This window comes from Lonchura striata, chromosome 5 (assembly GCF_050655825.1).
Source record: "Lonchura striata isolate lonStrDom1 chromosome 5, ASM5065582v1, whole genome shotgun sequence".
Taxonomy (NCBI): domain Eukaryota; kingdom Metazoa; phylum Chordata; class Aves; order Passeriformes; family Estrildidae; genus Lonchura; species Lonchura striata.
In genome coordinates this window covers 58043398-58071215 of record NC_140707.1, presented here as the reverse complement: position 1 = coordinate 58071215, position 27818 = coordinate 58043398, and the positions used below count along the sequence as shown (strand labels likewise).

The following is a 27818-nucleotide window of genomic DNA, read 5'->3' as shown; positions in this document are numbered from 1 at the left end:
TATCTAAATTTGTCATTCACAGGCTCAGACGCATTTTTTCTCACTGTGCACCTTGTGCAAACACTTAACCATTGAGGAAAGGGGGCAAAAATGCAGCTCTTTCATGTGGTACTGGTTCACATTTGCTCTCCACTAGCATAAAAGGTTGCACAAATAGCATGAGGCTTTCACAGCCTGTACTTCCCCCCCCAGCCCAGCCTCCCATCTTGTGCAGAACAGTGGCACGGCCTCTTTCCACCCTCTTTGGTATTGTGGGCACAGAGAGCTTTTGTGACACTCTGACCTTCCAGCTCCCCAGCACTTTTCCATGTCTTAGTGTCCTACATCACCTGGGATTTGACTCAGTAATAATGGGCTAATTGCCAGTGAGTGGAAACCAGGGAATCACCTAAGCAGAGACCAAGAGAATAGTTTTAATCTTTCTGGAAGAGTTTTATCTGTGAAGTACTTGATAGTGAGGCTTGCTTTGTATTTGAGACTTACTCATTGCCAGCTATTATAGAGTGAAACAACCAGAGGGAGCTGAACAACTTGGTTGTCCTATTCAGATATGCTTTCAGTCAGATTTGAAAGCTGACAAAAAGCTATTGTAGTTTGGTGCTAAAGGAAGATATGACCAGAAATTGTACTGTGGGTTAAATGGTCTGTAAAACAAACAGAAAAACCCCACAAGCGAGAAAAGCTTCTAGCTGGGATACTGCTGATGTTTGTTCTGCATTTTTTTACTGGCTGATATTTACTTGTCTCAAAATTCTTCATTAGGAGTATTTTCTCCCATTTGTGGAGTAAATAAAGAAGAGAGATGATACTGAAAGCAGTTTTGCTGCTGGGCTGTGCTCTGGGCATCAGCACATTCCCCATGGAAGAACCAGAAGATGGAGGCAAGCACTGGGTGGTGATTGTTGCAGGTTCAAATGGCTGGTACAACTATCGCCACCAGGTAAGGACCACTGTTCCCCATGTTGATACTGTCCATGCTCCTGAAAATGCCAGCTCCCAGACTTGCAGGAAGGTGATAGCTGCCTATCTATCATCTAGACTAGTTCAGACCTTCTGTCATTTGAGCAAGTGCTTCTACTTCTAGACTCCCAGGTGTGTCTGAAGTTTTCAAACAGCAGCAAGATTCGCTCAGAGCCTGCTCTTAGTTATTTTTGTTACTACCCCAAGAATTCCCTTCCACTGCTCCTTTTTACTATGTGATTTTTTTTTTTTTGCATACAACTTTTTTCAGTTTCTAACCTCTTGAAAAAGCTGTCATTACAGAAGGAGAAGTATTCTTCCTCTAATCACACTTCTGCATTCTGGGAGACCTGTGCCTTTTAGGGTAAATACTCTATTACTAACTAGACTAGAGGATCTAACACCAACTTGCAGTTCTACAGATGATCTCTAGAGGTAAACATAATTTTGAGACACGTGCGTGTTTCTTTCCAGTTGTTTCCTCTTTTCATATGCTCTGAGAAGTTTCCTTTTTTTCTGGTTAAAAAAATCTCAGAAGGCTGCAAATGCATTATTATGTTTTGAAGAGTGGAGGACATGTGGAAAGGGTTTTTTTTTAACATGAATCACTTTGCTGACTGTGTTCAACAGCATGGCCTCAGAATTATGTTGGCACAACAAAGATAGGGTGCACCAGGGTGCAGGGAGCAAAGTGGGTGGCAGAAACAGGAGGAAAGGGAACTAGAACTCCTGAGTCTAACACTGTTGGGAAAGTCAGTGTGTTGTGAAATTGTGGGCTGAGTGTGGGTGTCACTATGGACAGGATTAAATTCAAGTGACTTAACTCTGATTAAGTTCAAGATTTATAATCAGCAGTCAGGAAACTTCTGCAGCACTTTTCCCTTGGGGAATTGCTGGACAATCCCTTAAACAGATTAATCTATGCAAATACTAACTTTGCTCTAAATTTGCAGCTTGGCTTTCCTGGAGAACAGGATTAATTTAATTCTGATTTGTGTGTACATATATATATTTCTAAATGTTAGAAAAATAGTTTTTTATACCATTGTTTAAATACTAGTGTACAAGGTTAGCATTTTTAAAACTGAGTTGTATGAAATGTACTGGTTGAATTGCTGAATGCTGGAACTTTTAAAGTATTTATTATTTTTAATGTAACTGCCTGTAAAATATAGAGAGGCTTCATCCTCTTGGTTGAGGAACAAATGAGCCTTCTGTGTGTTGGGCACCCTGGGTTTTGTGAATGTTTCTTCTCCTCAGCTCATAATCAGTTTGTAACTTCCAGCACAGTGATGAGCTTAAAACTAAATCAGACTGACAATCTTGTTGCATCTGAAGAACAACCTGTCACTAGCAAGTGCTAGCTCAACACTTTGACAAACAGGTTTTAGGGACTTTCCTTACATTGTAGATATCACCTGATAATCATAGTTGGAATATTACAGCCTTAATATAAACTATGTATATTTCAAATTAAATCTTGAAGAAGAGTTTTAAAGTTGAAATTGGGAAACAATGATGAGAATACTACTGCTGTACTTGATTACTGCCTGTCTTGGAATGTCTAAATTTAATTACTGAGTTGTGCTCTTTTTGTTGCTATTGCTGTATAACCAGTCTAGCTGGCTCCCTTCCATTCTAGGAGGAGTTAATACCACAACATTAATTCTTTAAATAAAACTACAATTTTGAAGCTGTGGCTCATGAGAATTCCTTTTCTCAATTGCCTGGGCACAGTTTTTAATCTCTCTGTCAGTGAGCCTGCAATGGCAAGTGTATCTGCCAGGTAAAATAGGGCTATGAAGAACACAGGATTCACACTTACATATTTGTGTCCAACAGTGAGTGAATCTTTGGAACATGCCAGTTTCACAGAAGCCCATTAACTTTTGAGTGTGGTCATCCTTTGCAGATAGTTACTAAATAATTCCTTTTCCATGTTAGAAAAATGAGAACAGGATTTCTTCAAATACCTTGATTTTGAAGATAATGTCAACCATCAATATGCAACGTTTGCTGTGTTGGATTGTTCTGAATTTAAATACTAGGAATCTCTGTATTTTAAACTGCCACTTGCTTCAGGTATTAATATCTGGAAATAAGAAAGTTAGAGCACTAATAATAACCCTATTGAAGTTATAAAAGCAGTATCATAAAAGGGTCTGTACAAAGGATCCTTCAGAGTGAGGCTGGGTTCTTCCCTGTCCTGAGCAGGATACTGTGCATCTTAACTTGTTATGAAAAAGCTCAATTCCTACAAGGTGCAGCACAGTAACAACTTGTGCTGTTCTGCCTAGTGGCCTTTTGTGGCCAATCGTAAGGGCCTGGTGGGAGAGAGCACATGTGGTAGCAGTGACACGTGGTGAGACAGACCCAGCAGTTAGTCATGGGAAATCCTCTCATGTGTGCCATCAAGTGTCATCCACACAAGGGTGCCTTGGGTATTAGAAAATTGGAGAAATTTGTTCCCAGTAAAACAAGCAGAATGATAGACTTTTAGGAGAGTTATTCAGAGAAGAAAAGAAGCTACAGAAATCTGAGGTGTTCTAACAGATTTTTGAAACTATTATGCAGACTGATCACTATAGCGTTCCCTACCTTCCAGAGGTGGAAGCAAAAACATTTTAAGTAATTAAATTATTTGCCCAAGTCACTTACAGTGGAAACAGGAGTAGGACTTGGTCTTTGATTTCTATGCTTCAGAACACATAGTGAACACACATAGAAACACATGGTATTATTGTTCCGTAGAATCATGCCTGTACAATAAGAAATCAAAGCAGCACTCCAGAATTACACGTTTGTGTAATTTTTTGCTTTCCAAGGGAGAAACTGCAGAGGAAAAGATACTATACTCTAATTCAGTTCACTCCTGCCATCACCCTTCTTCCTCAGAACCTCTCTGACCTAGCCTGTGTACAAGTGGATTTGTAGATGTGTACCAGTAAGTAATTATTCAATGTGGTTTTTTTTATTTCCGGACTCGTTGATATTCCCTACATGCAACTAAGCACTCATAATGTCCCTTTGTAATTTGAGAACTCAGCAGACACTTCTCTGGGTTTCAATTGCTCAGTTCAGCTGTCCAGAGTACAGTTAATACACGATGTTGCATATTTGTATTACATTTTTATTTTGTGAGCTCCAGTTGTTTTGCATGCTGCCTGCTTCAACAGGGTCAAAACATACTGTATTGTCTCTCACTGTAGTTATCTGGTGGTAACGTGTTCATCTAACTGAGCAACCACAAAAGCAGAAGAAATAGATTACATATTCAAAAATATCTAATTTTATTCATGAAATGCTGTACAGACCCCAGGACTAATAAGTTTGTAAAGACTGCAGACCCAAGAAACACTGAGTTTGCACCTGTAATGTTAATCTGTAATCTGAAACTCTGCCTAAGACTGGTTATTTAGATGTCAGTGGTCAGGATCCACTATCAGTACAAATCAAGGATAGAAAAGATAAGGAATAAAACCACCATTTGCACTAATATGAGCAAGTCACACCTTGCAGGCAGTTGCTTCCACTGTGATGGCTGAACTGGGATTTCTTCCTAATCAGGATGACCTAAACTTGTCTTACACATTTATCTCATCCAGTTCCTAAAATAAAATTTAAGTGTTTTGTGTAGTATAGAGCCCAGTGTGATAGGCTTACTGTCATTGCGGGGTTAGCTTGTACATTGCTTTATGCTTATGGCTTCTCAGTTCTTTGGTGGTTTTCTCCTTATTTTAGTGGTTTTGATTGGAGTCGCTTGGGCTTTGGAAGAGCTATCAGTGTGCTCCTCTGCTCCTCAGCAGTTACTCTGGCTTCTCTGTAGCAGCTTTTCTATTATGAGACTGGCTGCTGTTCAAGAGTACTCCCCCTGTTCCTAGGGAAAGTGGCTCAGCTCTCTGCTGTACAAAGAGCTGGATAAAATACCTCTGGAAAGCTTGGTGGCATACATGAGCCAATACAGTACTAAATACTTATGACAGATTTAGAGAATGACTCAACAAACTAGTTCTCATTAGAAGAAGTAGTCTGGCTGTTCTGTGAGGTGAACATACCAGCTAACTCAAATCTAAAGCTGACTTCAGATCAGAAAAAGAGACAGACTCATGCTTCCTGGATACTCAAACCCACATAGTCTGTGGAAAAGCCTGATGTGAAACAAGAGTCTTATTAAAGATGGAGTGCATCCTCAAGAGAAATGCCAGACTGAAAAAGTGTGGCAAAATTGATATTAAAACTAAAAGAATATGAATTTGTATACATGGGTCTGTTTTCAGTTGTTGTTTTTAGTCTTAGACTTATGGAGCTTTGTGGGTTAGAGACTATATTTAATCAGAGTTCTAGACACTACCAGCCAGAGCAGTATCTTATTCCAGGGCAATCTTAAATTCTCTTGTCTTGTAGGTAAGGTTGCCTTGGCCACATGGCTTCAATTAATGTTTCCTCACTGTGCTTACAACATTTAAACTGAACTCTCAGGAAAGTTTTCCTAAATTCTTGATAGAGTTAGATCTTTGGGCAGATTCACTGATGTATGTTTAAGCAAAGGAGTAAGACATGACTGACCTATCAGACATATTCTTCTACTTTGTATATATATTAGAGTTCATTCTTGTTTAGGTTGTGACATTTCAGCACAGCCATAGTGGGAATCGTGCTGCTTTAAGGTAAAGCTGACAGCTCCTTTCAGCCATTAACCTAGCAGTCATAAGACAAGAAGTAACCAATTTCACACAAGTCCAAGCTGTTCCCTTTAGGAACTATTTATGCAAGCTTGTGTCATAAACAACTTGATTTTTCCAAAAATCCCCCCAGGCAATTTGCTTAAAAGCTGTGTCATTCAAATGTGTAAACAGCTGTATGGCAGAGGAAAATAGGGGTTCCAGGAAAACAGAGTAGTTCACTCTCTGATCCCCATGCTTTCAAAATCTAGGAATTAATTATTTTAGCAGATCTTCCGTCAGAATTTGCTGATGTAGCAAAGGGTTTAGACTAACCAGGGGGTGAAAGGTCTAAACCATGCCCTTAACAGTGTCCATTGTGGAGCTACCCTTAAGCCAGTTGTGCAGCAGGAGCTGTACAGCTGCACCTTTTCCTGTGCTCTGTGGGGCAGCTGCTGCCCAAACCACAGTCACAGAACCATGATTTAGTAGCAATTTGTCCAGCGAATGTTCATAGCACACATTTCACATGTTAAACCAGCAAGAAAAATACAAATAAGAGATCTGAAACAAGTGAACAGTCTCTTCTAGAGTGCAGATATGACAGAAATATTTCAGAGATAAACAAGGTCAAATAGCAGTATTAAGGGGCAGTTACACATCAACAGGAAATACTTTAGACTCACATACACCTCCCTGCTCTAGCTGCAAACTTTTTTACTCTGGTTCTGTAGAGACTGATGAGTTTTTTATGCACAGAAACCAATAATGAGCAATATCAAAGGTGACTAACTAGGTCAGCTAATCCTATGCAATAAACCCTAACTGTTTACTCATAAGAGTCCTACTTTAGTCAATGGAGTTTCAGAAGGAAGACATGCTTTTTCTGCTCTAGCCTTTGCTGGTGATACCATTATACTACTAGCAGGTACAGTTCATTTAGCAAAAGCCTTAAAAGGCTGGGACAACCCCCAAACAGGCATAAATTGAGATTGAAGAGAATTGACTGCATTGATCTGTCTTCCTTTACACTAGGGATTTTGCTAGTGACTACTATTTGCTAAGCAGGACATATTGAGCAAACAGTGAATGAACCAGAAGGAAGGAGAGGAAACAAAAAAGCTGATAATATGCATTTAGAAATTTTAACTTATTTTGGGTACTTGGCATCAGTTGGAATACCTCCACTGTCCCTATTGGCCAGCCACATGTCTGTGGGAGCACAGACACTTGCTGATTTAATATGGTGATATTATGTCACTGCATGCCCAAGCATTTCCCTACACAGCCAGCCTGTAAAGGTTCCTGTCAGCATCACAGAAGTGTGTGATATTTTAAGAGTGAGAAGGGATCTATGATCTACTTATCAATCAGTGTAGAGAAGCTCTGATTAGCGTTTTCTTCTACTTCTGCTTGGGTTGCTTGTGAAAATCAAGTATGTTCTTGGTCAAACCTGTGCTCTTCTGTTTTATAGTATATGCAATATCTTCCTAACTCTGTTTAACCTCAATGTTTTGACTTGTTGAGGCAGCAGCTGGTATAATGACATAGAAGGAAATGGAAAACTAACTGGGAGATTGTCTGGGATAGGTGGAAGAGAACATAGGCTGCTGACCTGTGAAGTAGGAAATAGAACTGCTTTAATACGAACAGTTTAGCATTTAGGGTTAATCACATAAAGAGATCTTACTGTTGGAGAGTTGATTAGCATTGAATGTACCTCACTCTTCACAAAATCTTGTCAAAGTATCTTCTCTTTTCAGTTTTATCTGCACTTAGAAGACCAAGGATTATAAAGTTACAGTATTTTACAGTGTCCTTTTGGTTAAACTAATGAAAATCACTAGTACTCCTAAGTAATCTGAACAGACATTGTTCCTCTTAACCCACATCAATTTGGTTTCCAAATTAGCAAGTTAGATTAGTTCAACACAAGTAAGCTTTAAAACTTGCTTCTTGCCTGCATTTGTAGTGTGCATTTGTTAGATGAGATCTCTTCCATTAATCCTGCACAACTTTTCCTAGTATGTGGTGTTCTAGTTCTCAAGTTCAGGAATTATTGTTAATGTCTCATTAGGGCACGCAGAGACTGTAAGTTTTAAAGGAGAGAATAATTTGGGCTGAAAATAATAAGAATAATAATAAATAATAAGAAATTAGCATTCTGATAGAAGTCTGCATTTATTGTAATACCACTTTAATGAGTATTGTTATTTCTGCATCATGGGAAGATGGTTCTGTAAAGAAAATCTGCTTATTCATATCCTGTACAAATCAGCAAAAGAGCCTGAATAGAAATGCTGCAATTCTGTTTTCCACTCAAATCTGATGTGCTCTGAGTTAGTTGCTCTGCAGAGTAAGAAATACATAATTAAAAAGAAAATCTTCCTTAAACCAAATTCTTATCTCATAGTAAAGCAAGATTTAATAAAACTTTTGCATAGATGAGATTGGTAAACAATACTTGCTTAAGTCAAGGACAGCCTTCAATGCTTAGTCGTGCAGACTTGGTACAGAATTACAGGAAATTGGTGGAAATCCAACTCCTTTTGTCTGCTTGGCACACTTTGGATTTATCTGTCATTGCAGAAGGTTTTTATTTTGATTTTCTCACACAATGCAGAATATTGCTGAGAGCTTCATGTTAAATTTGTTATCTGTACCGAGTCTGAAGTAACTGCCAGTTTCTGTTTAAATAAGAAATCAAAATAGGTAATGAGGAAGAGATATTAATCATAGTCTCTACTATTAATGCAACTGCTTCTAATTAGAGAAGGGCAGTGAGCTCTGGTTTAACATGTACATTTCAGCTCTCTAGCAATCTTCAGTCTCTTATATTGGAATTAAGTTTGTTTTGGTCAATAGCCTGCTGTTGGGTCTCAAAAGCTATTTTGCTTCTAGTATCAAAAGTAAAATTTCTGTTAAAACTAGTAATGAAAATTTGCTTAATTTCAGGCAGATGTGTGCCATGCATACCAGATTGTACACCGAAATGGAATTCCAGATGAGCAGATCATTGTCATGATGTATGATGACATTGCTGATAATGAGGAGTAAGTGATGAATGTACACTGGTCACAAACTATATGGTTACTACAAACATGCCATGGTCACCCATGTGTCTTGAGTTTGTAGTAGTTTGGAAAGAAAAGCCCTTAAAACCACCTGTGATATGCATAGAGACATCAGCCATTAGCACAAGAATTCTCCCTTGAAATGTGCTCATGAGCTTTCTAAGCCTTGTTCCACAGCTCAGCATCAGCTGTAGCACTGAGGACTGCAGAGCTCTGTTATGAGATTAAGGGATTTTAACTCCCAGGTATAACAGTATGCAGCAGATAAATAACCTAAACTCATGAGGGGAGGTCTGTGTATGAATTCCAGGGCTTTTTAGGGAGGATATTATCAGATTAATTCCCAGCATGTACATTCAATGAAGATGGGTACAGGTCCCATTCTGGGTTACTGTCTAGAGCATATAATTTCTTGGTGCATGACACAATTGATTTATACAGCCTCTAATTCTGAAACAGCTTCCCCCAAAATCAGCAGACATTACAGGTACAGCAGCACTGGGAGCAAAATGTTAAGGGGAATAAAGGCAAGGCTGCAAGGAGAGAGATGATAGAGACCGTCCACCTACATCTTCAGATTAATTGACATGATTTGAGGTAGAATGCTTGAATGTACTCTGAGGGTAAGGACACCTGAGACAAACATATGTAACTGACTGAAGTGCAAAGCCCTTAATATTCTGAAATCACTTGATGACATATGGTGCAAGTTCCTGTACTCTCAGGCAAGCTAGCTCCTTTTTCTATGATCATTGCATGGCATGTGGCTAATTATTCCTATTTATGTTCCATTAACCTTTCAGAAATCCAACCAAAGGCATTGTCATCAATAGACCTAATGGCTCAGATGTGTATGCTGGAGTGCCCAAGGACTATACAAAGGAGGTAGGAACAAAACCCCTTTCCCTGGGGAAAATTCAGCATTACCCAATGTCTGAATAAATTCTTTCACCCTGTAGTTTACACTCCATAATGCACATAATATAAAGCATCAAGTTTATTCACCTGCATGATTTGGCATGAAGTTTGGTGTTCATAAGATGAATATAGACAATAGATTCTTTGAAGTGAAGCATTGGTCATAAAACTGAGCCTTTACACTGTTTCCATGCTGACACATGAAATAAAAGGAAGAAAGGTCTTGGATTGTAAATGTTGTAACTCCATCTGAGAAACAGCTATGTAAAACTAATTGTTTCATTAAATCAGCACAGTAATCCAGTCACTCAGTGATTTTGTGATTCAGCAGCCGAGTCATTAGATAAAGATGTATTGAAAAGGATGGTCAGCTAAATTTGTCATCCATGCATGGATTCTAACTTTAAAATGATATCTTTCTAAAAGAAGGTTTTTTTTGTTTTATGATCCAATCTAACTTTAATCTTCTCAAATCCTTAGGATGTTACTCCTAAGAATTTTCTTGCGGTTCTCAGAGGAGATGAGGAAGCAGTAAAGGGGGTGGGATCAGGAAAAGTATTGAAAAGGTAAGAGAAGTTTAATTTAGAAAATAATTACATGTGTAGTTGTAAATTGTCACTGATTTCAACAAAAGAGTAAGGTAAATTAGAGCAACTTGAGAATCCAGAAAATTATTTATGGCAATTTCGGGTCCTTCACATTACAAATATAGTGGTTCTAGTTTCTTAAAGTATGCATCACAAGAAAGCAACTGTTGATATTTGACTGATTAAGGTATAAAAGTTCTAGAGGGTAGTATTAACTGTATTTACTATTTATTATTAGACTACTGTCTTTTGCAAGAATGGCAGTTCTGAGAGAGTGTGGCTAAACTTTGGAAACCTCTGGAAATGGTTGTCTAAAACTTGTTTTAATGTACATTAACAATTTCATTGATCAGCTGAAGACTTAGGTCAGACTCAGGCCAGACTTAGCAGTGAGTGGCAGAGGGACAGAGAGAGCTTAACTAGCTCATCAGATGGAAGAATTGCATGTCTAATCCCAGCCTTGGTCTTTGTAGCACATGTACAGTTATACATAATTCTATTCCTAATGAAGTGGAATTATGATTCAGAATTAATGAATGAAAATCTTTGTGTCTGAAAAAGTATGTAATATGAGCAATTACACTTGTAAGTGATGTATTATGCTTAAATTATTTGTAAACTAAGCTACACAAATTATTCTAAGTTTGGCAGTACTCTAATATATGAAGAATAATAAATTATAGATTGCCTAAATGGAATGTAAGATTTAAAATTAATGGTAGGTTACAAAGGCTTATATAATTTAGATGATTCAAGAATGTAGTTAATGTGTTTCAGGGCCTAATAAGAAGTCTTCTTGGAAGGATACCTGATGTCAGTTATTCATCTTGCTTCTACTTTGAAATGTGAAAGTATGATGCCTCCTTACTAAGTTGTATATATTTCTAACTGTTGGTTAAGAGCTATATCATATTATGTTTTTCTATGTGCAGGAATTACTGTAAAACCTTTAAGAATTTAAATTTGATCATTTGGAAGGACTAACCTTGTTAAAGAAAAACTGTGAAGTCTGACTTCATCTGACAGTTGATTTTAGAGGCATAGTAATGAAGCAGAACAGAAAAATCCCACCCTGACACTGAGGAGAACAATAAAAGAGAAGGAGCAGGACAGTAGTCAAATAAGTTACTGCTCTGAATTGTTTAAACTTCATCCTGAAAAGCTGAGGTTGAAAATTATACATGAAGCACAAATAGGCAAAACATTAATAAATAACTGCACATTACCAGATTGTGCTCCTCTAGTATCTGGAATGAGTCAAGAGTTGACTATGAAGAAATTTTTGTTTTAATAAAATGTACCTCTGAACACACCTCACCTGTGAAAGCTTGATGTTCCCATTCAAATAAGGGAGTAGCTATGCAGTGGGCCAAAGTCTCTTAATGTACTCAGGAAGACAACTTGAACCCACAAATAAAAGTCTTAATTGTTTGCATTACACCTTGGTCAAATTTTTTGCATTTAGGATCAAGAGCAGGAAGCAAAAAACGCCAACCCTTCTTTATTAGGCTCTGTTTGAATTTTCAAGTGGTCTGACTGTTGGTATTGGGTGGGACAAGAACTCAATTATCCTTTCCTTGGGAGGCTTCCAGATGGTGGCCCCCCTCACCAGTAGGTTCCTGGCCAAACAGAAGGCTGGACAGTGTTCCCTTGAGCTGCTGCAGTTGTACCTGTTTGCTGTGGGGAAAGAGCAAAAGCAAGTAAAGATTTCTGGACTCTGGTACAGAGGAACAGAGGAGGGGCTGGACACTCCTTCTGATCTTTTTGCACATTTTTTATTTAATTGTCCCTGAATACAGTTTAAAAGGAAAATTCCTTTGCAGATCTGGCTGTTAGGGTGAGGCCTTTCTGTCACCCAAACATGATCGGTTTGATTTAGAGGGGAATCAGACTGTACAGCAAGCTGTACTGCACCAATGTGAGGGTGTCAAAGCCTGTGAGTGCTCAGTGCTCAGCTGACTGCAGAGCCATGGATGCAAATGCCAGTCTGGCCTCGTGGGTGCCTGTGTATCAGTTCCTCATGGAGCTGTAGGCTGACCCTGCTTGATGACCTGTGTGGCTAATCATGGCCACAGTAGTCCTTACACATACCTAAGGGTCTTAGCAAAGAGGTTTTTATTATTTATCCCTGTGTTATTGATGCCTTGGTATAATTTAGTTATTAAAGCATTCCTTTTTTACCAGATTTCTACAAATGCCACAGGATAACCAATTCTTCCCACAGCCATGAAAAACCAATTGTGTTTCCACTGTACCTTACATAACAGCCACTGTCTCACAATCAGTTTACAGTTTGGAATGTGAAGTGTGATTGCCATATTCTCCATGTTTGAGGGACTAGCCTGTATCTTTGTTTTTGTTCCTTTTGCGGACACTTATCTCCTCTAATAAGGATCCAAACTAATATGCTTGGGAGAAAAAAAATATTACCAAGAGGAGGAGGTGCTTCAGCTCTATTATTTTCAGATATTGACATGTTTTGGCACTAAGAAGCAGATGATTGTTGTTGCATTGAAGATTAGGTCAGAGTAGTTAAAAACACTTTGTTTGCAATTTTTTCATTATAGTGGTCCCAAGGATCATGTGTTTGTTTATTTCACTGACCATGGAGCTCCAGGACTTCTGGCTTTTCCTGATGATGATGTAAGCATTTTGGGAATAACACAAAACCCATCATTTTAGTGGCATACTAAAATAATAACTAATACATGTAAAACATGAGAATATTAATGCACTGCTATATTGAGGGAAGAGGCTGAAAAAGAGCATTATTCTTCTCATCATTATATTTTGGATTTTTTCCAGTTAGAATCTCTTAACATTCAGTTGAAACTTAAGTTATGTCATTCCATAGCCAGACTGTTTCACACAGGTATGACTTGGCTTTCTGGTGCACTATACTTATCCTCTGGAACCATTATTCATCTTTTCCACAGTGGTAAATGCTAGAATGTTATACTTCAAAATGGCAAAGGCATGGATAAATTTATTGGGAAAATAGTGTACATATTCACAACAGTTAGTATTTATTCTTAAGTGAATTGTATGTCTTTTGAACATAAGTGGTTTTAATACAAGCTTTCTTTTTTTACAGCTTCATGTGAAAGACTTGAATAAAACTATTTGGTACATGTATCATCACAAGAAATACCAGAAGGTAAACCAGCATACCAGAAATTCTGAAATTAAAAGAGCAGCTGGCATGGAAGAGAGATGTTTTTATTTTGAGAGTTGGCTCAAAGTAGGAAGAATCTGTTATATGCAGTTAAATTTGCATTAGGAATTTTGTAGTTAAAAGGATTGATCTGCTCCAAATTTTCTGTAAATGGTTTACTTGTTTTTGCAGTCAATGTTCATATGCAGTGTAACTGCTGTTTGCTAATGCTACATATGCTGGCTAGAAAAGCAATATCTGTAAGTGTTGCACCCCCATAATTTAGATCTGATACTTTCTTCCTGTGCTTTGTTCACTTCAGACTTCACTATTAAGATGGGAAGTTTGTATACACCTCTTGTTTTTATTACAGTTACTTATTTAGTTTAAAAGACTGTGCCTCTTGTCAGAAAATTCTGTGAATTTATTTTATCACATGTGCTAACAGCAGAAAAATTACTGTTTTGAACATTTTACTGGTGTTTTTTTAAAGCAGTTCTTTGTGGCAATGTCTGCTATGGCTGGCTGTGTTTAAGAACACACAGCTGGCATCAGTTCCAGAGGTACTGCATTCAATACTAACATGTTGCTGTGCCTATAGAGTGACTGTGTATTTGATCTGTGCTTGTACAATAGCCAGTAGATCCCTGTGGATTTTGTAGAAATGAAAAACACCTTTTCGTTAGTATTCTTTCCCCTTTCTACAGAGTTTAATTCCTGAAAATAAAAAATTATCTTTTGTTTTGTAGCGTTATGCATAGCTTTTGTTCCAGGAATAGCAGTACAGGACAGCTAGCTACAGCTAAAAAGCGATAAACAAGTTTTCTCCATTTCCTCCTGGAATTTCTTAAGGTCTCTGATTTATTTTTTTTATTTTATAGATGGTGTTCTACATTGAAGCATGTGAGTCTGGATCTATGATGAATCATTTGGCAGATAATATTAATGGTGAGCAATCAGTTAACTTACTGGACTTAAATATCACAACTTGTCACAGACCTTAACAAGTACTGACTGTGACAAGAATAGGTTCAAGGCATGTTTATGTAGAATTTTAGTGGGGGAGCACAAGGAAGTAATACTTTCCATTTACAGGAAGTTTCTTTTAGTAGAGTCTTACAAAAGACTGAAAAGGCTTTCAGTTTCTTGGAAACGAGTAGTTGAAAATGTATTTCTTTTCAGGAACCAGGTGGTTGCCCTGGTTATACAAACATTTTTCACCCTCAGCATTGCCAATAGGTGTGAAGTTGCTGCTCTCAGTTTCATTGAGTAGCAAAGCAGCTGTGAGACACCACTGCCAGATGATTTTGCTGGACATTTGCACAACAGCCCAGAATGTGGAACTCAGATTTTTCAGGGTTTCCAGGGTCTCTGCTGCAGAGCTGGAAGCTCAGCCTTGACTGGGGTGAGGAATCACAACTTTTTGAAACATTTCCTTATCAGGGAGACAAGTGCTTGCTCCTATGGTTTTGAAGATGTGATTGCAGAGAAGACCAGTGATGTGCCTGTCCTGGGTGTTTGGCCCTGGGTATGCTGCCTGACATCCACCAAGATTTCTTAAAAACATTTTTCTTTTTTACAGGAAGTTTCATGATGACGATTGTCCCAGACAAATGCTTAGTATTTTTTGTAGTTTATTCTGTCAGAAATTTCCAGTCTGAGGACTCTGGTTTTACAAACAGCTCTACCACAGAACTTAAAAAGGCAGAAAATTGACAATTTTATGTATTAGAGCACAAAGTTGTCTTTGGCAGCTTTCACTGATAAGCTAAGAAGTTTAACTGGTTACTTAGTAGGCATTTTGAAGGGTTCTAAGAGGAGCATTTTACTGCACAGCTAAGATTCAAGATTTTTTTTTTTTTACTTTTGAGCTTTAGGTACATTCTGAGTAGAAACAACACAATAGCTCTATAAAATCATGTGGAACATTTTCAGTTTAAAATATAAATTTTCCTTCAGTTACACAACTATGCTATGTATTAACTTTGGCAAAAAGCCAAAATTGCTTTTGTCTTAATACCTGTCAACATGTGTTTACAGTATTTCTGTTGTCTTAGAGGTTACTTACTGGGAACACTGTACTTGGGACAGATGTAGGTTTATTTTACTTTTGTCTCAGTGTAGAGCATTATCCAACAAAGTATATTACTTATAAGGTGGCATTATGTGGACATAAAGATGATTTTTAGTCAAGTTTGGAGAGAAGTTCTCATTATTGTAATAAAGAAAATTAATGTATAGACAGTTGTTAGTGCATAATGCTCTCAGGCAGTTCTTGAATAGTAGATTTTTCCTTCAGGCATTTTTTTAAACACCCCAGACCACATTTGGCAGCAAAGAAAAAGCACAGAGGGTTCTTAGAACAGCACTGAGGATGACTGAACAGAACGATTAATATACTTCTTTCCTTCCTGCTATTTAGAAGTAAATGATTGAAAGACAGAATACTTAGACAAATATATTGTGTGCAGCTAAGTATTAAATCATGGAGGGGTGAGGGGAGATTTTAAAAAAAACGATTAAAAAAACCCCTTACTGTTTGTGTTATAGTTTATGCAACAACAGCTGCTAATCCCAAGGAGTCATCTTATGCATGTTACTATGATGATGAAAGACAGACTTATCTTGGGGACTGGTACAGTGTGAATTGGATGGAAGATTCAGATATGGTAAGTTACTTAAATTAATTTTTTTCATTTCATGTATGAAAAAGATAAACATAGCTCTATTACAAGATTTGTGAAAATGTTTGGCTTTATGTGAAAATAAAATCAACAAATTAAACTGGCAAAAGATATCTACTACTCAGAACCATATGTATAATCTTTACTTGTTTGGGCCACTGAATTTACTTCCAATACCAACTTTGAGAAATACTATTGTCTTTTGTTATTTATAATATAGAAAATATCTAACTTCTAGTTCCAAATTCACATAATCTTTATTTGCTAATCTGAGACCACATCTCCAAACATCTTAAAACGAATTGGGCAGTTCAGTAAGTTGTAGGGCTGCTTAAATATAGAGCTGTGGCTAATCCACTTGTTAGTATAATGGAAATAGTGTTAATGAAACAAATATGAGATTTGTATGCTAGTCCACTCCTTTTTTGCCCATTTGCTGGGAGATGAGAATACTAAAAGCAATATGAGAATATGCTGTCAAATCTTCAGTTTTTACTTCTGTATCTTTCAAAGACTGTATAGCTCTTGCCCTATACATCCTTCTACTCACTGGCAGCTAAGACCCTTTGCAGCTTCCCTTGCATTTTTAGAATAGCTATCTTTGACCTCATGGAACTTTCTTCATGCAGGAGGATCTAAGAAAAGAAACACTGCACAAGCAGTTTCAGCTGGTGAAGAAACGCACCAACACCAGCCATGTGATGCAGTATGGAAACAGAGTATGTATTTGACAGGCCTTCCTGCTCAAATATATCTTCCAGCCTTTCTTACCCTATACTTCCATGCCTTAAACCAAACAAATCCAAACTAAAAAGAACTGTAAACTGGCAGGGTTGATTTAGTAATTTTTAGACATGAGCTATTTCTCTTAGAAGACCTCTTAGCATTTAAGAGGTGATGATCCTGATGCTAAAGGAAATCAACCTTCTATATGCTTTAATCCAAGAAATCAGGATACAAGTTGTCCTCCAAGCTCTGCCAGTGATTTGACACTTCAGTAAAGTATAAGAAAGATATGTACCACTTCCCAACATATTATAAAAATTAGTGAAATGTTAAAAAATACGATGATCCCTCAAATGGGAGAAGCTAAGAGGTGATACAGCATTTACAATAGTACATTATGCAACAGATTAAATACTTGTTAAAAAAATGTGCAGTTATGTAACCTGGTAGCCTTTTTCCCCACAGTGAGTTTTGGAAATAAAAGTTCCCTGATTTTTGGCAGCCTTTACCTCATTGTATTAAAAACATATGCATACACACAGACACACATATCTACAACCCTGTGATCTCCTTTATTTTCTCAAATAAAACAAGTTTAGAGAGTTAGGTTTGCATGGAAGGCAAAGACAGAATACTTATTGAGGGTGATTGACAGTTTCCATCTGCTTACTTTTTGTCCTTCAGAGCATCTCCTCCATGAAGGTGATGCAGTTTCAGGGCAAGGGGAAGAAAGCCATGCCCATTTCTCTGCCACCTGTGGAAAACTATGACCTGACACCTAGTCCTGATGTGCCCTTTGCAATCATGAAACGAAAGCTGATGGCTACCAATGACATTTCTGAGGCTAAGAAGATTGCTGCACAGATGAAAGCATACCTGGAGGTAAGAAAATCTCATCAGGCCAGATTAATTTCTGTCCTAAGAAATGGCAGGAGGAAAATCCCTGAAAGTCAAAAAAAATTACTCTTTGGACTGGTAACCTCTAGCTGATGGTCTTCCTTTAAAATTCAGTAGGGATTATCTAGCCAAAAGGTAAGCAAATGCAAAAGTCAGTCTCAAAGCTGTTATTGACCAGAAATTCCTCATCTGCATCCATAGGGATTCTTGTGGGGAAGACTTAATCTTTGGTGTTAGAGAAACTCATGTGTCAGTAGAACTGAAACATCCCAAATAAAATAGCTTCTGCAGAATGGAAGTCAGTATTGGTGTTGGCAGTGCCTTCTTTTCCTGGTAAACAGTGGAAGGACAGTAAGTAATTTTGGGTTCCAGGAATCTTGACTTTCTGTCAGTTTTCATTTGAGTGTTAAGAGACAAGTGCAAGAGACTATGCTAAAAATAAACTGCAAAATTTGGTTCCCTAAAGAGCCTAAATATTAAAGGAGGATTAAAGAAAGAGAAATTTCATTCAAAGTCTTTAAATTAGATTTAGAAAAAGCATGTTTTAAGTTCCTTTTGGTTTATATACAGGTGAAAGAATTCATCCAAGAATCCATGCAGAAGATAGTCACCGTAGTAACAGGATCAACAGAACAAACCAAGCAGATCCTGTCAGACAGACTGACCATCAGCAATTATGACTGTTACCAGTCAGCAGCAAACTACTTCAAAGCTCATTGCTTCAACTGGCACTTACCTGTGGTAAGTCACTCATTGGATATAACTTGATAAACAGGCCATAAATCTAGCACAGTCATAGGCACATCTGCAAAAATCAGCTTTTATTATAAAGCTACCTTGGGGCAGTCATACAGATTAGATTTGGAAGAAGGGTAAATAATGTTTTTGAAAACAATTTTTACTACACCTTAGGTAAGCAAGAAGTTTACTGAAAAAATCCCAAAAATAATATGTATTTTTATTAGTTAGTGCTGTTGCTTCCATCAGTTCTCTCCCCAGAAATCCCAATTTTAAAAAAGTCATGTTGCATTTCTGCTTGAAACATCTCTGCTGACAAAACAGAAACACAACCACCACCACTGTGAATTCACAATCTTTGTACATTCAGATTTCTGTATTATGATATAGTATTATGCATAATTCCTTGCAGTAGCCTCACTGCTATTTCCATCATCTTGCTGAATTCTTGAGAACCACTTTTTAGTTTAGGGGCTTTATTACTGTTTGCTCTTCCTGGTTGCCAGTTGAGGATTCAAGTCCTGTTGTTAGACTTCAGGTAAGAATAAAAAAGTCCTGATGTCAGGCAAGATAGCCTCTTCAGTGGATTTTTTGTTTTTGTTCTGTGGGATTTTATGTAATGGATTAGATAGTCTTGAGTATGAGGTCAATGTGCAGCACAGCTGAATTTGCCTAAGTTCAAAGAAGTTGAATTGCTGAATTGCCTGAAGTTCAAAGAGCAAAGTGTGAAAAAAAGATCCATTTAGCCCACTACTAGATCATCAATTGAACACCTTGGATATTATAGCATCTCTTAAGTTATTTCCACCATTTAGCCTGGATAAACAATATCTGCTTTTCATCACAGAAATTATTAACAATGTTTGTTTATTTCAGTATGAGTATGCACTGAGACAGCTGTATGCCTTGGTCAACCTTTGTGAAGGAGGATACCCCATTGACAGGTAATGAGGTTCCCAGATAGGCCCTGTAGTTTTAACTGTGGCTAGAAGAACAAAAGCTAATAGGCAGATAATCCTAAAAGCTTCTCACTTGTTCTGCTCTTGTTATCATTTTGTCAGTAAATTGCTCTAAATTTAGAAATGTTTGTTTTGACAAACATTATTTGTTCCCTCCCACTCATAATGATCCATGTCTCCACAACCCTTTAATTTCCATACTGAGCCTCAGGGAAAATGACAGCCAGTCAGGGGATCCCACTGCACCACACAATACCAAACAAAACAGCACAACTGGTGTAAGGGTGTTGCCCTGTAGCTCCTGCATGAACTTACACTGAAGCCAGGTAGGGAACTGCTGTGTTTTCTGTGCCTCCCCCTCAGCTGCTGGCTCAAAACACCACAGCACTGCTGGGTTCTGGTGATGAAAGGGAATATGGTGCTGTGTGGGATAGGAAAGCAGGGAAGTAATGGTCCAGGCTGACCCCTGTGGTGGTGCAGTAGAGCCAAGGGTAGCATGGTGTTGGAATTCTGTTTTAGGAATTTGTGGTAGAGGTTGGGATCCCAGCTTGCGAGTCATGGAAGAGAAAAGGGAGAGAAGAAAGCAGAAGGGTAGGGAATGTGAGGATGGTTTGGTAGTTCAGAGAATGTATACATGCAGCTCAGGAGGTGAAGAACTGCTGCCCCCACTCCTGGTGGCAGCCCACTGCAGTCAGTTTGGGAAATAGTTTGAGAGCAGAGTACCTGAAAAGTTATTCATCATTATTGTTCTCTGTTGCAGAATATTCCTGGCCATGAATCGGGTGTGCCTTGGGAATTGATGGAAACAACAGTCCTGAATGTAACCCTTACTACAAGTGATAACTTTTCATAGCTGTCATAATCCAGACTTTATGTGCATGCAACCTGGAGAGAGTCAGACACTGTACTGGAACTGTGCTGGGAGCTGAGGCACCAGACCATGAGCAGTGCAGCACTTGCCAGTGCTCTCCCCTGCATCCCCACCTGCTGGCAGCCTGCTGCTTTGAGAGAGGCATTTTGACAGACCACCTAGAGCTTTCAAGATGGATAATTTTTTTCAAAGCACAATGCTCTTAGGAATCTCTGGATGAACACTACAAGCCATCTGTGTGATTGCTAAATCCATCCTAAATCTAAACATTGAGTCATTAATTATGGATTTTTTAAATACTCTTACTTAATCTTAACTTTTAAAAAAAGTTAATGAATTCCATTACAGTGACTAATTTGCAGATTGGTTGAAGAGTGAAGAAACCAAAGGTTGTTCTTTAAGTTTTAACTCCTTAACAGTTTAAAGAAATTAGTTACATTTGGGAGCTATTTGATGTGGACAGCACAGTTAAATGTTGAACAGTAAAAATCTTTGTGAGTAGAAAGCACTGTTTCCCAAAGAAAAACAGAAATATCTAATGTTGTAAATTTAGCATCAGTATGCTGTAATTAATTGTATATACTCACAAACCTGTGGGAAGTCATGGAGTACAGGAATTGCCTGTCAATAAAAATAAAGTTGACAGTTTCATCCACCCACAGTGTAATAGTGTTGGACATGTTGTGTCTTGAAAATGAAGGAGAGCTAATTAACTCTATGACAATGTTAATCTGTCCCTGTAAGACTTTGATAAGGCAGGTACTCAAAAACAGCTCACAAGCAAACCAACAAAACCCGAAAGAAATCCCAAAACTCCAGCCTAAAAGCAACAATTGAAGGTTCCACTCCTTAGAGGTGACTCAGTAAAGGACAGGCATGGCAAAATTAGAGGTTGTGAGATGTTTCACAAAGTTTCAGGTTGTCCACACCTTTTTATACGTGGAGACGGGATACAGAAATATTTCAGAGTTATTTTCAGTGTGCTAAAATACACAAAATTACCTCATCTCCATGTGAAAAGAATGAAGTCTGACAAAAACTGGAGAGTTCTGGGTAGCTCCACACAGAGGAAAGGGGTTATAGAGGTGTAACTGCTAGTTTTTTATAAAGAAGAGCTAGGTAAAGCCAGGAGCAGCATGAACAGCTTCATGAACACTGTCTGCTGAGAGAGAGATTGATCCCAGAGCACAGCTAGTGTCAGGATGAATGGAAAAGGTAAAACCCTGTGGAATTCGGCTTTACTGAATTAATAGATGAAAATTTGCACCTTGGGAATTGTTGAAAGTTTGGATATGTGCTGCTTTTGAGTTGCTTCTTGTTTCTTCTCAGCTGTAAATCTGGGGTTTTTTTTTAGCAGAAATCTAAGAATAAGAGTATGAAATTCATGACTGCCTGTATGTTTTGCAGTTGTCTCCCTGATGGCAGGAGGAAGGGCTGGCCCCACAGACAGCTCTTAGTCATTCTGACAGCTGTCACGAAAGAAAGCATACCAAGAGTTCCCAAACACTTTGAAAGACCAGGAGAAATTACTCTTTCAAAGCCCTGATTGAATATATACATTCAGTCTGTGTTTTATTCATCTTTGCTTTTAGAGTTTTTCTCTGCCTTAGAAATCCAGGGTGCTTCTCAAGCACTTAGCATCATCAATTCATAGGTTTAACATTTTAACGTTTTTTGCACCCTTTATATATGCCCATCTTTCTGCTGAAGTATTCAGAAGAGGTTTTTGTTCTTCTGGATTTTCACATCTAGAATTCAGAGGTTAAAAAAGAGACCTCCATGTTCCTTGGAGATGGTGTCAGTCTATGACCAAGAGTCTCCAGCCATAGTACATAGACCTCAAAAAGTAATTACCAGATGAGAAATCAGCTGCTAGCATGTTTTTATTTTCACACATCACTGACACCCTGGTGTTATTATCATCATGTGCCTTGACCCTCCTGCAGACCCTTGTAGCTCTGAGGATGCAAAGCTGAAATATGAGAGTGGGATTTTGTTCTCTTTTCCTCTTGCAAGTGATTGCCATAGCTCCATCTCAGACAGCATTGTGGGTGCATGACATCTTCAGTGTCTGTCTTTCAGTTTGCCACATATCTGAGGGAAGGGGCCTGCCATTTAGGATGGTGATGCTATGGCATGCTCTGAATTTTCAGTTCGTATCCAGAGAGCCATTTTGTTTTCAGTCACTCAGGAAACAGCCCCACAGAAAAATACAGTAACTTACACTGCTTCACTGATCAATACATTTGTTTTAAGGCCTCCAAATAGCATCACACAGACTTAGTACCTGCATGGCAGGCTGTTTATTTTGTGATGGTAATAGAATCTAATGAGAAAATAATTTTAGGATTGTGCAAGGTCAGTCTTACACCAATCCTGTGGTGAGTTGGACAAGTACAGACACCCGTGCTCTTCCTGCAGGCATGCAGTTGCTTAGCCTATCATTCCTAGAATGTTGGGATGCTGGAATGCAAAATATGGAAAACTGTCAGGCTTCTAGCAAGTTGTCACCACCAGTGAAAACAGGGCAAAGTTGAGGCTGTGTTATTTACAAAAACAGCAGAAGAGTTGTATAGATCCATATCCCCAGGGAAGAGTGTTGTGCACTGCAGCCAAGGTTTCCTATTCTCCTCCTTGTTGCTAGGAATGGAGTCCAAGGCTCTTTTCTGACCCATGTGCCAAATCCACTGTGTGTTTCTACCCAACATCTGCTGCACATGAGTTCTCTGCCTTTCCTTGGAGAGGGCCTGGAGGGCAGGTCCATGATCAGCCTCCACGGTACACTGTGTGCTGGCTACTCCTGTATAATGCAAACTTTGTTTTGCACCAGCTTTGTTCAGAGCACCAGTAACCACCCTCCCTTCCTTACCAGCCATAAAGAAAAAGCAGTTCACCCGAGTTGGAGATAATGCACTTTTTTAGATATTCCAGTAAGCTGTATGGTTATAGCTCTCTTCAAGCCAAGTTGCATCTTGTCTCATCAGGAAAGTTTAAGGTAAGTGCTGAGCACCTGTGGCCATCTCAGGGCAGAAGGCTGAAGGCCACTCATTCTTGTACTCTGCCTCTGGGAACTGGGAGGGGGGGAGGGGGGCAGCAGAGGAAAAGGAAACTTAAGCTGAAGTGTTGACTTAAAGCAGCATTTTGTGCCAAGAGCTCAGGCAATTCTGAATCAGAAGCTGTTTCCTTCCCAGGGTCATGATACCCTAAAAGATGTGGAAGGCAACAAAAGTCCTACAATTCTGTAAGCCTTGCACCACTGGCAGAGCTGGCCAGTACCCCACACTAGCAGCACCCATCCAAGGAAGGATGCTGGTGGGACAGGCAGGCTCTGCACAACAGCTGGATACAAGGAAATAAATTTTCACAGTGCAAGGTGTTAAAATGCTGGACTAGGCACCCAGGAAGGCTGCATAATCCTGGAGACTGCAGCACTGAAAGGATGAGGCTCTGAACAATCTTGGGAGAAAGCCCTGTTTGAACAGTGACAGGACTGGTGCCCTCCAGGGGTCACTGCCAGCCTCAATCACTCTAGAAGCCCATAGTAAAAAGCCAGTCTTGTGCCAGGTTTCAAAGTACAATTGGTGACTGGAGCATGAAGAGGCCCAAAAGTTCTTGAATTCAGCACAGAAGCTGTGTTTGATCTCAATGGCTCTTATTTTAGGATAAACTTGACCTGCCAGTGTCACTATTTCAGTGAATTATTGACAAATTGTGGCACTGGGTGCAAACTGGTGCTAAATCAGCTCTGTGCACGCAGTGGACACAGTGGCTGGTTGTTTCTGTGCAGAGTTGCTGGGTTCAGCTGGTCTCCCTGTTCCTCTCTCTCACTCATTCCTTGTGAGTCAATGAGTGATCATTGCACAATGTTCCTCTGCAAATGAATGTTTGAAGAGGCCTCGGCTGGATTGCACAACCCTGCTTGGTCAATACCTCCTGGAACACTCCTGTCTGCTGAGAGCTCACATGAGGGCTGGCACATGAGTCACAGCGTGACTATCTTGACTAACCAGGGGAGGCCACAGATCACCAGGCTGGGCTGCTTCCTTTTCACCTGGGCTGCAGCATGAGGAAGCCCCATGGAAAAGCCAATAAACAAAATCCCATGGAGTCTTTAAAAATACCCTTTTCATTCCCACATTTTACTTCTTTTTTTCACACCATCCAAAATGTCAGATACCTGCCCAGAGCAGTGCAGGACCCTGGGCACCAAGGTCCAGAGCAAGGGACATGCTGAACTGCTGCAGCAATCTCCATGCTGGAGAATCAGCACTTTGCCAGGGTCACCAAAACAATGGCATGTTTGTTCCAGGCTGTTTCTGTGTGACCCTGGTGCAGGCAGAGCCTAAGTGCCACCACTAAGCTGTGAGCTTGGAGAGGCAGCATCCTTCTTTATCCTGGGTGATCCAAAATACCATCATATGGGTCATCTCCCAGCTTATGTTCCCTGACATAAACTGTGGCCACGTCACCCCTGTACTTCAGAGATGTATGTTTAATGAAATGTTGCTGCTGGTTTATATGATGGGACTGAACAAGCCAGTTGCCCCACAGCCTCTGAGCACGCTCTGTTCTGCACTGAGCCATAGCACAGGGACTTCCTTCCAGGCAGCTCACAGCCAAGCAAAGTAATTTGCATTACTATCGATAATCTCTGGGTTTGGGAGAGCCATGGCAGTTCTTGCAAATCAAATTAGAGCTTTGCAGTAGGTATGCCAGAGGAAAATGTTGCATGTGCAATTTGAGAAAAACCCGCATAAAGTTGCATGGTACTCCTTGCATTTCAAAAACTGGGATCTACAAGTCTGATTTTGAGTCTGGACATTAGTAAATTTAGGTCTGAGCCCATTCAGATTGCAATGATTTCCACACTCTTTCCACAGGCTTCACTGACCTGCTCTGTCCAATACTTCTCCCTAGCCCCAAGGTCCAGATGGTGACTCAGATGTCCCAGAACACTGTGAGGTGCTGGAGTGCTTCACTTCATCAATCAGTTGCTTGACCCTGGCTGGTGCAAAGTCCAGTTGCTCTGCAGAAATATCCTAGCTTCTTTCCTTCCATGTTTCTAATTTGACCTCTTACCCATCAGATTACTTTTAGGCTCATTGACTGTGAATGTTATAATATAATAACTTGATCAGGCCAAGGATTAGGGGAGCATCAGGAGAGGCCCCAGTGCTCCCCTGGAACTCCAGCACATCCCTGGCAATGGCAACATGCTGGGGGACAGACTGAGGGCAGGAGAGCTGGAGACCACTCCTACTCCAGCACCACTGAGGCAGGGTCTAACAGCCCTGGCAGGCTGAAGTGGGGTCCTGGACCATGGGCAAGGTGGGTGGGCACTGGGGAGGCTCTGGAGACAGCCACACCTGTGTGAGTGCCCTCAGGGCCCTGAGAGCAGCATCACCTCCCAGATCTGGAAACTTGTGTCTCAGGTTTAGCCCCAGCATGCCAAGTGCCACCCTGAGAGCAGCCCAGGCTCCCAGCAGGAGCACAGAGCCCTGCAGGAGGGTGATGGCAGCATGACAGAAGGCTTCAGCTCTGGCATCCTGCAGACGTGCTGCCCAGAGGAAGGCAGAGGTGCCAACAGCTGCACATAGCAGAAATAACCATGTCAGCAGTGCTGTCATGCACTGCAAGCTCTGCACGTGATACCCTCAAAACCAAGATTGCTGTTATTCACTGTTCCTCATTCTTGGTTGTTGTCCCTTCCCAACAAGATGTGCACACAGCCCATGCTGGCAGTGCACAACACTGGTTTGCTATCTGTATGCAGATTTGACTACAGCTGGGGCACGTAGACATGGACATTTATTTCAACCCCAGAGACTGAGAGAGGGACCAGCTTTATGTAACACCCTTTTATCCTTGGAGCTTCAGGAATAAGGCAGAGACCTTGGGCCCAAGGTGCCCTAAATCTCTTTTTAATGTTATTGGGAGGAAACAATATCAAGTTTGAGTAAAACACCTTTTTGTAATCAGAGCTTTGCTAGGCCTGATTCCAAGTTGTTGAAGCTGCAGTGGAGGTTACTGACTTCCTGCATGCAAACAACCCAGTATTTTCTGTTTGCAGTGGGAATCTTGCCTGTGTCAAGGCACCCAGAAGACACAGACCTGTCTTGCAGTTAAGGCTCCTGTTTCCATTCTCCAATCCTGAAAAATTGTTTTCAAATTCAATGAAATGCATTTTTGCATTGATTCAGTATATTCTGTGGGAATTTTTTTGTTCAGGGAAATTTAAGTCTGTAATGACTGAATGACTAAAAGCACACTTAGAAAGGAGAAATAGAAAGTTCTGTCTGCAACAGCCTGAATTTATTGAAGTAATAACCTGGTGGGAATTACAGCTAGGATAACACTTGTGAAAATGACAGCCATGTAAAAAGGGATTTGTATTTAATTCTAACTCCTTTTGACTTTCAAGTTTTAATCTGTTTTGATACACGAGGCAAATTATTAAGTTCTTTACAAAGACTTATTTTAAAATAATTGCACCATATCATACATTATAATAAATACACAATTAACCAGACATTATCAAACAACCAACATGAATAAAACTGCTGTACATTTAAAACTGATGGTGAAGATTTTGAATCTTTAGTAAAAATACATTGATGAAAATGCCTGCTACCAGATTTGCGTGACAGATAGAATGCAAAAACCATATTCTTAGTAAAAGTACAGGGTCATCTTGCACTGCTTGTAATTATGTGGATTTCAAAGGCAAAGACATGTTGTTGACAACAAGACAGAGATGGAGTTCTTCTACAGGTGGCACCCTTATGCCACTGAATACATCAGACAAGACCCAGTTTATTCAAACTTGGTAAACAGATACCATCAAGCACAAACACAGTCTTACCTTCAAACAGACTGAGGTGTGTGCAGGCCTTTCAAATGCCTTGTGCACAGATGTGGTTCACACCTGCCATTGTTTTTATAAAGTAAATGTCCACTTTTTTGCAAGCTCTCTGTATTTTCTCTACTGTTCATTTGCATTCTGCAGTGTTGGCTGGTTGCAGCTGAGAGGTTCTGAGGCTTGATACTTCAAGTTTTCCAGAGGATGAACATTCTCCTGAATGCTTCTTTTACTTCTGCAAATGACCTCTACCGAGAAATGCCGTGTGTTCAGACACCATCTACAATTAGCCCATCTGCCCTATGTTGAAGGCCACACTCCAGAGAACTTCCAAGGTCTGCAGATACCAGAGGATCTCACAAGGTAAAATATCCAGCTCTTCCAGGATGACAGCAAAGACGGAAAAAAACCAGCATGGCACTTAGGAAAAGTCTGACTCTTTGACAATTGGAATTGGTGGGGTTTTATGGTCAATTGGTTTATAAATAAAATTAAAATCTTTCTTGGTTTCACTCTTCAGAAGGGAGGCTTTGATATGATGTGGAAGGGCATCTTTGTCCAGCTGCAGCCACTGGTCATCAACATAAACAAAGAGTCCATAGTCCTTGGGATGAGACACTTCAAACTTCTCGGCACACTGCTGGCTCAGCTGCTCAGCTGTGGTGTCGCGACGGGAAGCAAGTGTCCTTGATTGACCACTGACTTCCAGAAAGGAGATACAGATGAAATC

At 39.6% G+C, this 27818-nt stretch overlaps 2 protein-coding genes across 6 annotated transcripts in view; one reads left to right on the top strand and one right to left on the bottom strand.

Annotated features, from left to right (window-relative positions):
- LGMN (legumain) overlaps positions 1–20884 on the top strand; it is a 26676-nt gene extending 5792 nt beyond the window's left edge. For all 3 annotated transcript variants that reach the window (XM_085582290.1, XM_021531952.3, XM_085582289.1), the window contains exons 2-14: positions 763–940; positions 8577–8674; positions 9499–9580; positions 10094–10179; positions 12768–12843; positions 13295–13357; positions 14236–14302; positions 15905–16023; positions 16668–16757; positions 17449–17646; positions 18232–18402; positions 19276–19343; positions 20119–20884. In XM_085582290.1, coding sequence (XP_085438416.1) covers positions 803–940; positions 8577–8674; positions 9499–9580; positions 10094–10179; positions 12768–12843; positions 13295–13357; positions 14236–14302; positions 15905–16023; positions 16668–16757; positions 17449–17646; positions 18232–18402; positions 19276–19343; positions 20119–20158 — 1296 coding nt within the window. In that variant the 5' untranslated portion in view covers positions 763–802 and the 3' untranslated portion in view covers positions 20159–20884. The remainder of the gene's footprint in view (positions 1–762; positions 941–8576; positions 8675–9498; positions 9581–10093; positions 10180–12767; positions 12844–13294; positions 13358–14235; positions 14303–15904; positions 16024–16667; positions 16758–17448; positions 17647–18231; positions 18403–19275; positions 19344–20118) is intronic.
- Positions 13356–27818, bottom strand: part of RIN3 (Ras and Rab interactor 3) — an 80408-nt gene continuing 65945 nt past the window's right edge. For all 3 annotated transcript variants that reach the window (XM_021531960.3, XM_085582272.1, XM_085582273.1), the window contains one exon: positions 13356–27818. In XM_021531960.3, the coding sequence (XP_021387635.3) occupies positions 27510–27818 (309 nt within the window). In that variant the 3' untranslated portion in view covers positions 13356–27509.